Source organism: Chaetodon trifascialis, chromosome 14 (genome assembly GCF_039877785.1).
Source record: "Chaetodon trifascialis isolate fChaTrf1 chromosome 14, fChaTrf1.hap1, whole genome shotgun sequence".
NCBI lineage: Eukaryota > Metazoa > Chordata > Actinopteri > Chaetodontiformes > Chaetodontidae > Chaetodon > Chaetodon trifascialis.
The window spans coordinates 11295052-11313435 of NC_092069.1; the positions used below are offsets into that span (position 1 = coordinate 11295052).

The 18384-nt window shown below is 46.5% G+C and overlaps 1 protein-coding gene across 1 annotated transcript in view; it reads right to left on the bottom strand.

Moving 5' to 3' along the window:
- runx3 (RUNX family transcription factor 3) overlaps positions 1–18384 on the bottom strand; it is a 49292-nt gene that overhangs the window by 12817 nt on the left and 18091 nt on the right. The window contains exons 3-6 of the mRNA XM_070979435.1: positions 16891–17132; positions 16033–16189; positions 14499–14603; positions 1071–1217 (exon numbers count right to left, since the gene is read on the bottom strand). Coding sequence (XP_070835536.1) covers positions 1071–1217; positions 14499–14603; positions 16033–16189; positions 16891–17132 — 651 coding nt within the window. The remainder of the gene's footprint in view (positions 1–1070; positions 1218–14498; positions 14604–16032; positions 16190–16890; positions 17133–18384) is intronic.

Consider the following 18384-nt stretch of genomic DNA (forward strand, 5'->3'; position numbering starts at 1 on the left):
AGTCAGCTGTTAGATAGGCCCATACTGGTGACTCAGCGCTGCCTAAGCGAAGCACAAGGCCAAACACCGGTGCATGGCTGCGATACACACTGATAGAGTTCCACCCACACGGCCCACATAACTCCCAAACAAGTCCTCCTGTACACAGCAACATGTGGACACAAAGGTAATGAGATTCATTAGCTCGCATGAGAACTAGAGAGTGGGTGGGAGAGGAGGGCACACTGCACTGTGTGTGTGTGTGTGTGTGTGTGTGTGTGTGTGTGTGTGTGTGTGTGTGTGTGTGTGTGTGTGTGTGTGTGTGTGTGTGTGTGTGTGTGTGTGTGTGTGTTTAGTCTGCATGCTTCCAGACGTGGCATCCTGTTAAAAAGGCTCTGACATATGACGGAGAGTGAACACTCATCCCCACTCCAAGCATCACCCACGCAGCTGTCCAGAGCACACACTCACACACACATATGCATGAAACGACCCCCTCCCTTCGATCCAAACACCTCAGTCTGATTCTCAGCACCCCCCCGACCCCTCCCACCCGCCCCCGCACATTCAACCAGTCTGACAGTGACGTGATTGCCAAGGTAGCGGGCGGCTGTTACATTCCTGAGGCTGTAGTGTGCGGCGTGCGGAGGCCAGCTTCAGCGCCCAGGCCAAGCTTGGTTGGCAGCACCCACAATGCCACCTGGCCACAGACTCAACCCTGCGCGCTGTGGGGCCCAGACCCACCAACGCAGGGCATCCGGGGACAGAACTGACATGAGCTTCCCCTCGAACGGCCAACACATATAACAGCTCCCGGATGAGTGGAACAGAACTCGAAAGCCCCCCGTGGAGGAAACGTACATGAACTGCTCTTGGCTTAGTTCAACGTAGAGTGAACAGCGTGTACTGTGTTGATGCAGAACAGATTTGTATTACGGATTACTTACCCTCCGGCCAAGTAAAACTGATAATGTTTGCTTTAAAAAAGGAGTTATTTACTTCTACTTATTTAAGTAGTGGCAGTAAATGTGGGCTGATTTTAGTTATGGGGATGGTGGTTACTTGTGGTTGTATGTATCAGTGGTCCTCACCTTGTGTGGTGCTGAGGTGGGTTTGGTGGATGGGGCGGGGCGGATTGTTCCCTGGGCCTATGCGCATACTCCGCTGGTAGCGCTCGATCTCTGACAGCCTGTCGGAGAACTGCATCTTCTGGGGGTCTTCTATCTTCACTCTGTGCCCTGAAACAGCAACATGAGGAGGACGGGGAAAGAGAGAAATCAAGGACTTGCCAGTTTGCCACCTACACAACGAGGAAAATTGCACAAAATGGCCTTTTATATTTCCAGAGTTGTACAAAAATAGCAAAAACAATAACAAGAGTCCTTTTGGAAAAGCTTTCCTTCAGATTTCTTCGAGGAGCCAGGTGGTTTGACATGTCCTGGAAAAAAAACTTGTCTTTGCCTGTCTGACTGAAATTAGTGTAAAATTGACTTGGGCTGTGAAGACCAACAATATCCTCCATTGTAATTCCCCAAAACACTCACACAGGATGAAATTATATAAGGGGCGGGGAGAGTCCCCATGTTTTTAGCTTCCGAATAGAAAAATATTTTTTGAATGTTAGCAGACCTTGAAATACATTGGCTAGACACTAAATGTTACCCAAGCTGCACCTGCTGCCCCGTCATCCGCAGAAAACGCAGATAACGATAGTGGTTGCAAATGATTGCATGAGGAATGCTGTTTTTCCCCGAAGCTTAAGTCAAGAAATAATAAACTATGACTTGTTACATTAGACGTTTCTGCCAACGGATGAAGTGAAGGGATCTTTGCTTGCCTTGCTTAAAAAGCAAGGAATAGTGTGCAGATCTGCCCCCAGTAACCACGTCTCTCACAAACACCCACACACACACACACACACACACACACACCCATTCAGGTCTGACTGACACAGCACTTAGTCAGAAGGAAACACCCAGACAAGGCTACCAGACCATATAGTCATCAGTTTTAAACATAACGGATAGAAAAAAGAGAGAAAGAGAAAGAGAGGTTTTTTTTTTTTTTTTTTTAGGTCTGAGGGTGTGTGTGTGTGTGTGTGTGTGTGTGTGTGTGTGTGTGTGTGTGTGTGTGTGTGTGTGTGTGTGTGTGTGTGTGTGTGTGTGTGTGTGTGTGTGTGTGTGTGTATGCGTGCCTGCAGGAGGTGAGAATGAACTCGGAGTAAGTGAAGCATATCTGCTGCATCTCTTTTATCCAGACCTGAAAAACTAACCGACACTTTGATGCCCCGTTCAGGGAGATGGCAAGAAAAAAAAAAAACCCTCTGATCATGCTTTTCATGTCGACACACATGTACGCAGACATGTACAAATACACACACACACACACACACACGCTCTACATGTGAACACACCTTAAATGTCAGACATGAGTCCGGATGAGGGCTCTGCCTCTAATGGGAGGAAGAGATTTTAATGTAACTATCAATGCACCAAAACTGTGTGTCAACCAGCATGTATACATTCTGTGGTTTTCTCCCTGGCATCTCTACAGAGTAGCCTAATGTGAAGTAATGGCTGGATTTGAATATTTTATCACTATATAAAGGGGGCAAGGCAGACGGACCAATATGGATTTTGCCCGTCCTTTCTCTCCACTGACCCATGGGCAATATATCTTCCCTCAGAGGCTGACCCATGGGTAAAGTTTCCTCTCGTTTACCGCTCTGTCCATTTGTTTGTGCCCACCACCTCCCCTCCATTCTCTCTTTACGAACTATATAGAAATATCTAACATTGACAGCCCCCAGCACACATGCGTAGGGATAAAGAAAAGGGTATGCAGGCGCTTATTGATGCACAGACGCAATGTCTGACCGCAGGCAGGCGCTGAAATCCAAATCCCTGCTGTCCAAAGTGCAGCACAGAATGCTTTTTATTTACTTTTTTATTCACACCCATTGATCAACAGTTACGTTGCACTTTGCATGTGCGAGAGAGAGAGAGAGAGACTCAATCATGACTAATCTGTCTGAGCAGAGACAGCAGTTCTGTTGCTGCTCTCCAGCTGTTTGTTTTCCAGAGCATTAGGACATTGGACGCCAAAGGAAAGAAACAGTGTGTGTGTCTCTGTGTGATTCCACCCACCGGCCCACCAGTTTGCTCCGTGCCGTTACTCAGGAACATATCCTGGGCGGACACACACCGACACACACACACACACACATGCTGTGATATCTTTTTTATTCACACTCACGCTCTTTAAACTGTGATGGAAGGAATGAAGGCCCGTGTTCTCTCTCTCTCTCTCTCTCTGACCCATAAGCACACACACACACACACACACACACACACACACACACGCACGCACACACTCACACACACAGCGCCAGGTCCAGGCTCCATCACCCACATAGACACTGTGGCTACTGTCTGTTCTAGGCCAGAGCAGGGGCGGCCAGGGGAAGCAACCCTCCAAATATAGCCCATATATGTGTCCTTGTGTAGTTATTAAGAGATTTACACCACCTCAAACGGCTGAGGTCAGGGAAATGATACATCCCACCGCTCTCTGGTTGGAAAAAAAGACAGACGGCAGGGGAAAAAAATGATAATTGGTCAGTTTTTCTGTGGCCAGTGGTGGTCTAAGATGAATTGGCTGGCTCTTTAGGGATGAAAGTGATCATTCAGCTGCCCACAAACACACACATACACACACACTCGAGCCGAGCTGTGGATCCTGTGGCCCAGTTCCAGTTGGCAGGGACACACCACATTTGGCGACACTGTTCGGCGCTTCCAGTAGGGGGTTTAGTGGGCTGTGAGAGGGTGACTTTTGGGGGAGCGGTTTCATTAAAATGAGGCCTGGAGCTCATTAAAGCGGGGCCCACAGTTGCTGTTAACACCACTAATCAATGGGGAGGCAGCTCAAACTTTCTTTTCTCCTTCTTCTCTGTTTTCCTCTCTGCCTTTGTCTCTTGGATACTTTTAAAACAAGCAGGAGAGCAGCAGGCTCGCACATAGTTCTTGGCATCTTTTTGGAGACACTTTGGTGCAGATATTTAAAAGTCAACTTTTTGACCTTAATTAGCGTGTGTGTGCATTTTGCAAAGAACTTTTAAAACTTTTAAAACTTTGCAACTCCCACAGGGATTGTAATAAGTCCATAGTTCCTTCTATATATGTTCATTCCATGATTGGAAGCTATGAGGTTTGCTAAGCTAAATTATGTTGAATGAAAGGGGAACCATTTAATGGTTACCTTTTCCTTTTTCTTAATAAAAAGTGGTGTTTAGTCTCCATCTCAGGTGAATTTAGAATGAAACTCTTTTTCATCATCATATAGTGTGTGTGATTTTAACGCAGCACTGATCACTGCAGACTGTAGAAAAGTTTGCGCGATCTAAATCATTACAGTCTCTGCAAGAAAGCAGCAGAGAGACTCAACCTGTAACGTCCAGTTAAACCTCGTGTTAACGCTGTCTCTGGCCAGTTGACCCTGCCTGTAGCCACAGCGCGTCTGCTCTGACCGCCAACATTTGACTTCTACTTTGCAGGTCCGAGGGCCAGAGGGGTGCCGGAGCTCCACGCTGGCCCCATTTCAGAGGGGTTTCTGTGGTCGGATGAATATTTAATGTGTCAGGGTGCACTTAGGAGAGAATGCCCTTGTTTTTCTCTCTATGATATCATAACCACAAGATAGAGCTGGGAGATGGGGGCCAATGCACACATGAGGCCTAAACAGCAGCGCTCAATATGCACCCAGAGCTGAAATGGATGCTAAAGGTTGTAGATTTACTAGCCTCCTCTCAGAGTAGCGGTCGCATCATCTGAAAGCATTATGGAAGTCTATGAAGAACAAATAAAATGCTTGATATAAAATGTCTGGTATTAACGACGTACTGAAAGGGGATGGCTGTGTTTTGAAGAAATGGGTGTGCCGTTCTCAGCCCTGCTTTGTTTTGTGCATGGTGTGTGTATGTGTGTGTCTTTATTTCCTGATAGTGTTTTGTCTTCGCTGCAGAATAACTTCAGATGGTGCTTTGCTCTTTTGCCCTTGTGCTTTGAAGCGAAAGTGATGTGAAAAGTGTGAAGTTATTTTTCATGAGATTGCACCCGGTGCTCTCAGACCAGACCGCATGAACAGCAAACTCCACCGAGTCTTGCCCAGCCTCGCCTCCACAAAGCCTGTATCAGCTCAACACAGAGACAGTGTTTGCTCAGTGAGGTGACAGCCAGGCCTTAAACACCAACGCCACAGCTGAATGATCAGCCAATACGACCTGTTTCCTTCCGTCACCCCCCTCTTTTTCTCTGCTTCTCTTCTCTTTCTCGCTGTCTGTCTGTGTCTCCATTGAAAGAAAGAAACATATGTTCCCGTCCAAAGGGAGACACATTAAACACAAGCTCTTTTTAGTAAAGGGCTGGGCGCTTTTTCAGGGCCAAAGTGAAACCCTATCTGGACGGCAAAGGGCAATACGTGCTTTGGCAGTGGGCCAAGTCTGCACTGAATATATTTGAAGTGTAAATATTTGTATTCGACATATAAATGGACTTGATAGGCCCCTGATAACAGACTAGAATTGATTTGGAGTGCAGGTATCACGCTTAACACTGAAAACTATGTGTGGACTGTAAAGTCTACGTAAGTATGCTATGGGATTACATGCAAAAATGTCTTGGCAGTGTAAGAAGCATTTGTGATTCTAATATGACGGCTGCTGTGATAGCTGACATTTTTCTGTAGCTTCTAACATCAGTTTCTTGTGTCTCGATGACTCAAGTCTGTAGTACTGCAACTTAAAATGCATTAGCGTTCCTCTTCAGCAAGCCCGTGTGTCATGTGTTAACGAAGTGAAAGTTGAGTATTGAAAAGACGAGAGCACGAGAGCAGCATCCTCAGCTAACTTTTGAAAGCTCACAGTGAAATGTGGGGCGACAGTTGAACATATGTCGCAGCAAGCCCTACTTGCCTGCGAGCAAATTTCCGTTTGCCCTCAACAGACACTGGGGACGTTTCAACATCTGTTGAGCAAAGCCTTGTACACCTGTCTTCCTCTTCCTCCTCTCTAGCAGACCTGAACCCCCAACATTTTCGTTCCCACCCTGCTTCTTTCTACCACTCTTTACTATACTTCCCTTTTTGTTCTATTACTGGCATCACAGCGCAGCTCAAAAAGCATCTCTGCAGAAGTGTATTTAGTACTGCATTTCCCAAGGCCACCAATCACACACTTGGGTATTTACAGTGGGACGAATCAAAGTTCTTGTTTTGAGGCTGACCCTGAAGGATGTGGGTTTTACCCTTGGCTGGTGATTGTGGCTGTCTCGTCTGGGCCTAAATGAGTCGATGCTAGCCACACACAGACATTGCACTACTGTACACTCATTTACATAACACTCTCGTAACACTTTCAGAATGAATGCATTAAGTTTTACGACTATATCATTACCAAGGCTTGAATGCACAGACTATTTATTTCTTTGGACATAAACTAAGTGTGAGTTGAAGTCTCTGTCATAAACATGGCAGCACTGAATACAGTGGCAAGGGGGGGGGGGGGTTGTGAAAACGTTCCTCCCATCTAAGCTTTCAGGAGGAGGTCAACCAAAGTTTTGGCACACTTTTATGTGTAGCTCACCCTCTCTGACCACAGCTGGGGGATCGTCTGGTCCCTCAGGCAGATGCATCAGTCTCTCTGGGGACATCAGCAGTGTGAAAATCCCCCTCGCAGGCCTGAAAACAAGCTGCACGCAGCGGAAGTTGCTACATGAGACTGTTTGAGCAAAGAGCACAGCCTTCCTTTTCTGATAAGGGGATAAAGCTCTTCGCGTGTGTGCGTGCCTGCATGTGTGTGTGTGTGTGTGTTGGTGGGGGGGTGCCATACAAGGACAGCCCTATAGAGAGGCAGGTTGAGGCAGGCGAAGACAGTGAAGGGGTAACAAAATAAGGCCCAGTGCACCCGGATTCTCTAACAATGCATCAAGGCCCATAGCATGTTGAGAGCAATCATCCCTCTTTTGTCCCACCATCCCATACTGTGTGTGTGTGTGTGTGTGTGTGTGTGTGTGTGTGTGTGTGTGTGTGTGTGTGTGTGTGTGTGTGTGTGTGTGTGTGTGTGTGTGTGTAACTTTTAGTCTGGAGTTGAAGCGTGTTGGGGTTGATATGAGCAGGGCTGTTTTTCAGGCCTTTTTGGCTGCTTGCCTGCAGACCTCGTAGATTTCCCAGTGCTGCTGCTGCTGCTGCTGCTGCTGCTGCTGCTGCTGCTGCTGCTGCTGCTGCTGCTGCTGCTGCTGCTGCTGCTGCTGCTGCTCTGGCCTTGTCGAGCACAGAAGGCCCATTTGGCTCCGATGGCAGATCATATTAAAGCAATAAGCTGCTTTGAGTGTGTTATTTTAGCTCTAATGGTGAATGGGGTTGTTGTGCGCGTCCGTGTATGCGTGCGCATGTTTGCGTGTACGTGGTAGTCAGGTTGTTCTGAGCAGCGAGGTGCTGGGGGAAAGGTGGGGGCCTCACGAGGCTGTGGGAAAGGAAAGCAAGCCGCTGCTGTCACATACATCAATGCAACGCCAGCAGATGTGTCAAACGGCTTCGCGTTCACACCTCCGTGCATACTAGGTCACACACAATAATGTGCAACAAGCATGCATTTGGCCCTGAACACACACACACACACACACACACACACACACACACACACACACACACACACACACACACACACACACACACACACACACACAAACACACAGTTCCACAGAATGACAATTGATATTCCAGGTGGGTCAAAGTAAATGTGTGAAATATGAAATGTGTGAATTTTCCACTGTGTAGGCATACATATTTCACTTTCAGTATTTTCTGAGGTTGTCATGTTAGTGGCCTGTTGCAGTAGTGCTGAGGTTACACAGATTGACCTGTGATGTTTCCAGCACCAAGGCTTCCCTAGAGGATTACAACCTTCTCCGTTCCTGGAAACACAAGAAACAATCTCACAACACCTATTATTTGCTAACTGCTCCTAACCATTAAGGCCTGAAGAAATAAATATCCAAAAGCCACAGGGTGGTGGTACACAGCGTCTTTTCCAGTAACCAGCAGGTGCCTTCTTGCCACAAACCGCACCTAACGCCACCCCCATCCCCACTGTCCCAACACAGAAAACAGTTTATTGTCATAATGCAGCGGGGGAGAAAATATTCCTCTGCTCATGGGCCATTTATTTTTCTAAATGCAGAACGGAACTTTTATTGAATTACGGCTGAAAGGTCGTAATGGCTCCCTCCTGTATGGGTCAGTGTAAATAAGGAAGAGTGAGTACATACAGAGTGGGCATTTTACTTCCCTTCATAGGTAGGTAAACAGGAAAGACGCTTGGCTGGTGAGTTTAGAGGGGAGTGTGTAGGGCGTGGGTGGAGAGACAGAGGGGGAGAGAGAGGGTTGAGTAGCAACGTTCGCAGAGCTTGTCAGTGATTCTGAGAAAATGTCTTGTGCTTGCATCATCGGAGTGAATTAAAAACGCTGTCTGGGGCCTCTGTAAATAATTCGGTAGTTTCTAGTGCGACCCGCTGTTCTATCTGGCGTCAGCAAATATGGGGTGGAAATTTTTGTCTGGGTGGAAAAAGAAAGGGCATTTCACCCCAAGGCTATTGTGTGTGTGTCTCCAGCAGTCATCAACTGGCCCAAGGAGGAGACACTGTGCCGTTTGGAAATGTTAGACAATGTTCTACTTCTTTTTTCCTGTTTTTAGCAGAAACTTGTGCATTGACGCTGCAGCAACATGCCAAAGAGCAAACAGAGGCAGTGAGGGGAGAAGAGAAGAAAAGAGCCAGTAATAGACTAATGGGTATATTTTCTTTGTTTATATCTCAGTTTAGTTCAAGTATTTAGACTAATTAGCTCCGCTTTCACAGGAAAGCCTAAGTACAACAGCCTAAGTAGGATTACCAGCAGCTGTGTGTGCATATGTGTGTGTGAAGACATGTATTACTCATGTTGTGGGGACATAAATCTGTTTGCACACTCGCCTTCTTTTTGGGGACAAAACACAAGTCCCCATAATATAAATCATTCAATTGTAGTGTGAGGACTTAGTTTAAGGTTAGGGTTAGGTGGGCAGTGGGTAGGGTTAGGGTAAGTCTCCAGGAAATGAATGTAAGTCAGTGTAATGTCTTCTGAAGTTGTGTGTGTGTGTGTGTGTGTGTGTGTGTGTGTGTGTGTGTGTGTGTGTGTGCGGGAGTGTGTATCCCTCAAAGGGAGTTGGCCTCAAAGCTTCTAGATGTGGTTAAGGTGGAAACAGTGGTCAAAGAGCTTCCACCTGACTCCTTTATTTAATCTCCTGCAACTGCATTTGATTATATTACAGATGCTTTATTCTGTGTCCAATCACACTTTAATAACTCTGACAGCAACAGCGCTGCATTTGTTACTATCTGACTTAAAAACACATAAAAATGTCTCACAAAGTAACACAGGAGTGGGACTGGTTGTCTCTAATATGCACACATCTTGCGTGACCACCAGAGGAAACCGTCCTCAGGCGCCACCCATCACAAGCCCCAGACCTCAGAATGTGGTGAATGTGTTGTCCCAACACCGAAGTTCATCTCTGAAATCAGAGCTATTCAATATGTACTCCTGCGTTCCACCGGATTTATCAGTTGGCCAATATTTGCTCTACTTCTAATCACTGAGGCCAAGTGTTGCGTGTCTGGAGTGACCCCAGGGAAGACGAATGCCGCAAACAGTCATCTCTCTTAAGATGTCATGGAAGTTCCTCTTAATGTGTGGTATTGAGGCAAACTATCTTCTCTATCAAATCATAAATTAGGTAGTCATGAGTTTGATTGCAGCGGCTAGACACTTTTTGTGTAAGTGTGTGCATAGGCCACTCCATGTTATACATCAGGCAGTCATGGTGAGCCCATTAGCAGTCAGGAAAGCACCCAGCATCAGACGTGCCACTGTTTTTCCCCTCCCCTGGCACTGATACACCTGTAGGCCTTTCTTTCAAAGACACCCGTCTCCATTTTCAAACATCAAAGTTGCCTTTGAGAGAGCAATTCGCAGCGAGGGTGAGCCTTTCATGTGATTTGTGGAGCATGGGCGTGGCCCGTGGGGGCCGACTTAAAGAGATGGACGCACCTGGCAGGTGTATGAGCCGAGCACCCGCGCACGCAAATACATACGCAGCAACACGCATGCTGTCTTTTTGTTGACTTTACAGAGAGACTGCAATATCACAGGAAAAATAACACAGCAAATGTCATTGTTTGTCTCTTTGCATACTTTGTACAGTCTGTGTGCCAAATGCAAATACAATCAACCCGCCAACTCCAACATGCACCCCCACCACCTTGCCTGCCCCCCCCCACACGCTCACCATTCTCTTCCTGGAGCTGTGTGAACACACCCAGCCGAGTAAACAGAGGCAACAAAACACGACAGCACTTGTGTGATTTCGGTGGATGTGTGGGCCTGTGGGTGGGAAGGTGCGCGAGCTCTATCTGCATGCAGGTATTGAATGTACACTGTGTACGTGTGTTAGCAGTTAGGATGTATTCACGCGTGTCATTCTCGAGTCTCATCATACAAATTGCCACTTTGACCTCGCCGAGGCAGCGCGCAGCAGGCTTCCACATCCTCGAGATCAAACAGCTGTCCCTCCTGTCTGTTTCTCTAAACTTCTCACTCCACAAACCTCTGACTGGGAACAAAAAAGGTCTAAACTTTGATATTGAGAAAATGAGTAAATCTTAAATACCTACCATTATTATCATTTGCTGCTTTGTCTGAACAGTTGCGTTTACTTCTATCTCGGTTTTAAAAATTTGCTCTCTGACTGCTTGTGAGATTGTCAGATTCAGATTGTCACACACACACAGACTTTAACCTTTGACGGTTGATTTGCACACACAGATAGCAGCTTTGAATCTGTTCTCAGATATTCGCAGAAATTACTTCTTTTCTTACCTCAGTTCCGAAACCATTCATGCACCAATTTTAATAACCCGATCTCTTTTTTTTTTTTCCCCTGCGTCTTCAGATCATTTCCTCACATCTGTAAACAATATCTTTTGCTGCACATTCACAAACTTTGCCTTTGAAAGTGAAAATGTTTTATTTACATGTTCACATTCAAATGCTTTAGGCTCGAAAACGACACACACACACACACACACACACACACACACACACACACACACACACACACACACACACACACACTGAAAATTATTTCTGAACAACACCTCACAAGCTCCTAATAATTTCGACCTGTTCTTGATCGCTCTGACCCTGCCTGACCTGAGGCCAGTTTGTTTTTTCTTCCTGGGGACTGATTCATTTTAGGTTGAGAGATACAGAAATACAAGCGGCCCCTCCCCTGCGGGTAAATAAGCAGCAGCTGATGTCACACAGTATATAAGTGAGGGAGTGAGAAGGGCACCAAAAATATAGTTGTGGGATTAATTGGTGAGAATAACCCTGCGGGGTGCATTAAGCGTGTGAGCGGTGGTGCGGAGGCATCTGATAGCGGCGACAAACAGGGAGGGGGTCTCCACACTTAAGGCATCTGCTTTCCTTTTTGGCGTTTCTGTCCTTTCGGCTCAGCGCGCCCTCTCTTGCTGCTGGATGCGGCGTGTCGTTAAAGTGCAGGACGAGTTTTCAGTTGCAGCGGTTGTGCTTCCAGTTTGTCCTCGGCAGAAGTTTGATGATATAGTATGACAGATAGACTGAGGCGGGGGAGGTGCGGCTGGTGGGGGTTTGATGACAAATGCCGGATGTGTGATGAGGAAATCAGCAGCAAGGGAGACAAAAATACTTAGCTGAACATTTAGCCTACTTTCTGTTCAGGGACAGAATGCTGTCTGTGTGTGTTTATATCCATTTTTGTGCGTGTGAAAATGCATTAGTGGACACATTTGTGCCCGTGTGTGTATAAACACACTTACACTTACTGCTCAAGTGTTTTCAGAAGGTATAGTGTTCTTTGTTACACTGCCGCAGGCGAGGCCCCACTGCAGTCCTGTCCGTCAGGTTCTCCCGACTGGATCAGTAAACATTAATAAAACCTCCTCCTCATCTGTGCCAACTCCCGCCGTGGCTCGGCAGGCAGCCATGCAAATGCAGGCCCTACGCAAACAGCAGGCCGGCCCCGCAGCCTGCCAGCCTGCGGACAGGTGAGCGCAGCGTGGCCAAGTCTGGCTTCAGGCTGTCTGCACTCTATGAATGATAAAGCTGAGGTGTACGGGCAGCGCTGTGGGGCACTGATAAAAACTGGGATCAAAGCGGTGCTGGAGTATGCTGTCTCTGATGATGAAATTTGCAGTGAAAAAAAATGCTGTTAGCTTTATGTGCTGGCAAAAGCGCCTCTCTGCTTTGGCTCTGAACGTCGTACAGCCAATATAATGTGGTGCCTTGTGGTTAGAGAAGAATCTGATTATTTTTATGGCCCTAATAATGTCTGAATGGTAGTGTGTGTTCGTGTGCTTTGACTGTTCCTGGGTATGACTGATATTATACTCACAGAATGTGCTTCTTGTTTAAATATCAGAGGTCCTTTATCTTATCTCGTAAGTGATTTCTATTTTGAGGCTACGACTCTCAATACACTCAGTTGGACTGAAAAGTGTCTCTCATCATCTGATCTGACAGCTCATTCAGACCAATATAATTATCAGTATAAATGTGCTGTGCTTCAAGCTGCTTATTCTGTTAACTGTGATCAGCTGTTTGAATTTCCTAGTTGACTCTGGATCTGTTTTGACTGCAGAGTAACTGCATGTATTATCCATGTTTCAGAGCAGTTTTGACTCTGTTTCAGCCATTTTAACATTTGCACAAATCAAACAACTGTGGTTTCAGGGAGTGGAGCTGAAGGAGATTCCAGTTAGTTCATACTGGAATCATATTCAGATGCTGCATTTGTTTTTTCCTAAGCCTTTGTAGAAGTTTATTTTCTGTCATTCTGTGAATTCCCTCTCAGCACCGTGTTTAATGGAGCCCTAAATTCCTCCTGCCCTATATTAAACAGTGTCACTTTATAGCACCCAGCGCCAGTGTAAAAGTAGCACGGCCACCCTGACGCCTCAGCTGAAGCCGCAGCATGTTGACAGACAGACAGGAGACAGCCTTAATGTACACAGTTATTTCAAGCTGAGATGCTCCCACATGAGAATGCATTTATGCACACAGATGCACACGTTAAGCTTTTTTTTTCCCGTTTAACTAAAGACGATCAAATTGAAACCATCCACACACACACACACACACACATACGGTGTTTATTATTATCTAGTCCCTCCCTCCTTTGCAGTCACTGTTCTCTCTAATGCCTCTTCAAATAGTGTTCAGCCTGGCAGGTGGGGGTGGGGGAGTGATCTCTCTGTGCCCCCCAGCTCCCTCTCTGCCAGCCATATCCCTCCTCGTGTGGCACTTGCTACCACTCTCTCTTCCCCTGCTGTGGTCTGTTTTGACTGGGCTAAATCCACCCTATCCCAAATATCCCCCTTCACAGACATGAGCGCGGGTCACAGCTATCCGCCTCCTCAGAGACCTCTGGAACCATTAAAAACACGAGCCCTTCGTAGGTAGATCATGAAATCCTACCTCGTCTATCCCACCTTGAGCTCACACACACAAAAAAAAGAAATCACACATGTGTGCACATATACCACCGGCCCTCAGCCTGTGACTCATCTTAGTAACTCTCCACCATCCCACACACACACACACACACACCAGCAGCATTAAACCACACGAGAATGAAGCTGCGGCTGAACGGTGGCGCTAACAGCTTTAGCACGCCGAGCCTCCCTGCCAGGGCTAACAGTGGCCGGAGTCTGCCCTGTGTTAAATCAACGAGCCACTTATGTGGTCGCTCAGGTACGGGCCCTCTGACCAGCACTGGGGAAGGTCGGAGTGAGGGATGGGTGAGGGGGAAGAGAAGGGAGGGGGTCGACTGAGCTGAACCACCTGCGGCTTGGAGACTCACTCAGCTCCTCTTAGTGGTCTTGGGTTATGCCTTAATATGCTTTACAGTTTCCTCTGACTGGGCCCTTCCCTGTGCCCCTGCTGCACACACACACACACACAAAACTATACTTGTGAGGACAATGCACTGCTCTACATTCATTCTCTAGAGGCTTACCATAACCGCTACAAGCCTAACCCCAGCCTTAACCTAGTCTTAACCCCAAAATAAACAGTGGAAACCGAATTTTTGCACATGTAGTGGTGTGAACAGATTTTTACCTCCACCGTGTGCTGGCTGCTTAGCACACACACAAATACACACCCTATCAGACATCCTCACAATGCTAGATTGCCATATACCATCTGCATATGACTCATGTAGTTCTTTTAGCATGCAGAGATACTGTCACCCACCACTTTCAGAACCAGGATTAGCTGCTTCTAACTGGGTGGCTCTGCAACATTCTCACCACAATGCACTTCAGCAACAACAACAGTAGTGTCGGTGGGCGTGTGAGAATGTGTGCGTGCGTGGGTGTACTCACTGCGTGGCTCCCGGGGTCCGTCCACAGTAACTTTGATGGCGCGGTGGTAGGTGGCCACTTGCGGCGGTCCAGTGAACACAGTGATGGTCAGAGTGAAGCTCTTTCCTGCAGCACAGCAACATGTCCATGAGATTTATGGAAGAATGTCATGTCACTTTATAAATGGCCTTTCTGAATTATCTGCAAACTATTTTGTCTCTTGTTTGCAACAATACCTCACTTGTTCAACTTCAAATCATCGCAGGCTTTTGTCCCACTGCAGCCTTTGAATTAAGGGGGGGAATAAAAGGCAGAGACCACCTCTTTTGATGGCCTGACTGCGGGTATGATTTGGATTATTGAGAGAATGTGTTCCAGATTGTCCAAAAGGGCTTACAGCGATAGTTTATTGTTCAACAAGGCAGGATCTTGCTCTCATCTGCATCAAAGTCCTTGCAGAGGGAGGAAGGCTGCATCATGCAGCAGGGTTCGGTGCTCGTCCCCGGCTCGGAGAAAGGCATCTCTTGTTAAAAAGAGACTGTGTGGGAGGAAAGACTAAAAAGGAAGAATCCTCGGGCGGGATAATTAACCCCAGAAATGAAAGGTATAGACCACTTTTTAATTTGGAGCCCCATTTCCCATGCATCAAATAACAGCTATTTGAACATTAAAAGGAAATAGAAAAGGTCAGAAAAAAGGCTCTTAGAGGGATGAGAGAAATGTATCCTCAAGTTGGAGATTTTTGTCATCAGTTCTTATTTTTATTTCATTATTTATGCCTGAAATTGGAGAGGTTTTGATTTACCAAAGCACAATAATGTTGCTCAACAGGCCCATGCACTCAGCACAACATCCCATCCTGCAAACAGGCCTGTTCATGTGTGATTTTCTTATTATTATTACAACAGTACCCGTGATAAACACGATGCATTAGGCTGTAAGCTTTTTGCTGGTGGGGCTTGTTTGACAAATTGCTGCAGGGCATGAATAGCGAGGTGGTTTTTCATCCACCCCTCACCACATGGATAATTATTTGTATTCCGTTGGATTAAGAAAATTACAGTCACATCGCAACTGTTCACCGTGACGCAGGCCAAATGTTTTCGGATGACACCCGTGGACGTCAGTTGGAAAAGTGTGGTTCACTCGCCATACGCACACCTAAATGATTCCATATTTTTTTGTTTTTAATCTCCCTCACAGACAATAGAGATCAGGCCAGAATTGCGAGAGAAATATTTTAAAAGCTTTATTTTAACGGACCAGCGTTTCCCATTTGTGCGTCTGTGCAATATATTTGGAGATCTAGACGGTTCATAATTTTCACATTCTCCAAAAGAAAAAAAACATGCTGTCACTTATCAGTCGTTACTCCACTTAGACCCAGAAATATGATCCATTATATTATTGTAAGCGCGTTTCCAAATGTTGCTGAAAATGGCATTACAAGCAGGCTTCTCTCAGTGTATGTGTGCAGGCCTGTGTGTGTGTGTGTGTGCGCGCGCGCGCGTGCGTGTGTGTCTGCATGAGAGAGAAAGAGAGGATTTCAGATCACCTCGTCCGCTTCTGCCCACGAAGCGCAGGTCGTTGAAGCGGGCCACCTGGTTCTTCATCACGGCGGAGGCGTTCCTCAACTCGGCCGAGTAGTTCTCGTCGTTCCCGGCCATCACGGTGACCAGAGTCCCATCGGGAACATCACCGAGAGCCACGACCTGCCCGGGAGAAAGCGGGTCATCAAACAGGCCGGGTCATCAAATCAAACATACACCCTGCACGCGTAAAACCGCATCCGGATCCCATCATATCAAGCACGAATATTTCCACAATTTCACCACCTTGTCAACAATAAACCATGACATAAATCGTATAGCTGTGACATTTCAATAGCCCAATAAACACCCTCTAATGAAGACTCATGGCATTTAAATCTAATTATAATATTAGTGTATCGTGCGTTTCATCTCCTACACTGTTCTTCCTTCAAATTCAGAATTTAGACGATGCGAGGCTTGATGTGGACACAAGCCACAAATATTTACCTATAAAGCCCAAATGAATTTATGATACAGATAAATATTCTAATACAAACTCAGACATGTAGTTTCAGACCTCTAATAATTTCTGGCGCGACTTCTGGATGGTGCCGTTTAAAGCCAATAAAAACAGAATTTCTCTGTGCTTTTTTAGAATTTTATATTCTGCAAAATGCAGGAGCCAAAGGGCACAGCTTCCAGAGCCTCTCTTACTTCTCAATAAATGAAATTGAATTACCTCATTAAAAAGTATCTGGTCGGTCTTTAATGTTTTCTTTTTTTAAAGTCTTTTCTCGTGCATTTCCCAAAGTTAGAAAGCCCCGATTTGCGTCATTAAAATTCAAATAGAATAAAGGATAATTAGAAGCCATGTGTCTTGCCTTGAAAGCCACGGGGAGCGTCTTGTTGCACCTCCAGTGAGACGGGAGGACGGAGCAGAGGAAGTTGGGGCTGTCGGTCCGGACCAGCTCGCCGGCGTGGTCCGCCAGGACGTCCACCACGTTCCTGGTGTCCGGTCTTGACCTGAGGGGCCCCGGGGTGGCCATGGCCCCGTTGCTGTCTCCAATCTTACTGCAGGGGAAGGACGTGGAGGGCGGCGTGAACCGTCTGGTGGTGGGCGGCTCTACGGGAATATGCATCACAACAGCTTGGGTCAGTGCCACCTGACCGGGTTGTATCAGAAGAGCAGGACTCTCTGGGAGAAAGCAGTTGTTGTTTTTTTTGTTTCTGCTTTTATTTTTTTGTCTCTTTTCCTCCAGACGCGGGTGGTCTCAGGAGTCCACCGTGTGAGCGCAAAGGATGGAGGCGAGAGCGCGCTACAAGTCTGCGTGAAGAGAGCCTCACAGAAACTCTAAACTCTGATGATTGCGTGCTATATCACCAACACAGGATGTGTCAGCCTGAGGATCATCAGCTTTTTTTCACTAACTTTAGCAAAAACCTACAAGCAGAGCGTGAGTCTCTCGCGGCGCGGAGCGTGTCGGCGCTCTGATCTGTCGCACACTTGACGGACACTTTAAGCCGCGTGTATATAATATATCAGCTCCACAAACTGATTGCGCTCTCACTCTGAAATCAGTCAATGATCAATCATTTATAGCCGAGCGGTGACAATCTGTTGGCGGCAAACAGGTAATCCAGTCGTGATGCAAAGAAAAAAAAAAAAGAAGAAAAAAAAAGTTAGACAATCCAGTTGACTGGCTTTCTTTCTTTCTCTTTTTTTAGAAGCTGGTCTAAAAACAGCCAAACTTTGCCAGACGCCTCTTCAGATCTCACCAGACTCCGCTGCAAAAAACGCAAAAATTAAAATTCTCAAAGCCAAACATCTACAGACAAACTGCTTTCAAAGTATCAGCGTCCTTTTCGTGCGTAAAAGTTCTTGCAGCTTTATCCTCGTTGGGTCTCCCCTCGACACACACACACACACGCACACACAAAAGTTATTCTGGTCGGGAATTGTCCTGTAGCTCCTGCCGAGTTTCCTTTAAAGTTATCCTTTAGCGCTGGCTTCTAGGGCGCAAGAAGGAGCCGTGAGGCTGAACGGAGTGCAGAGTGCCGCGATATTATTTTTCCCGAGTCATTTTAGCGTTTAGTGGTTGGGAGTGTGGAGATGATTTCCACCAATGAATCTGCAGGGTTGGGCTTTCACCAGACCAATCACGCTCTCCGGCGCTGCTTCTTCAGCCCCGGACTGCTGTTACACACGAGCTGAATTATTGATACATATCTGTGCTCCTCTCTCTGCTTGTGTTTATGCAGACACACGTTAACACGATGCAGAGACGTCAGGAGACAGTACGCGTTATAGGTTTTTTTTTTTTTTTTTTTTAAGAAGGAACACATGCTTTGTAGAGGATTGCATGAAAAAATGAAAT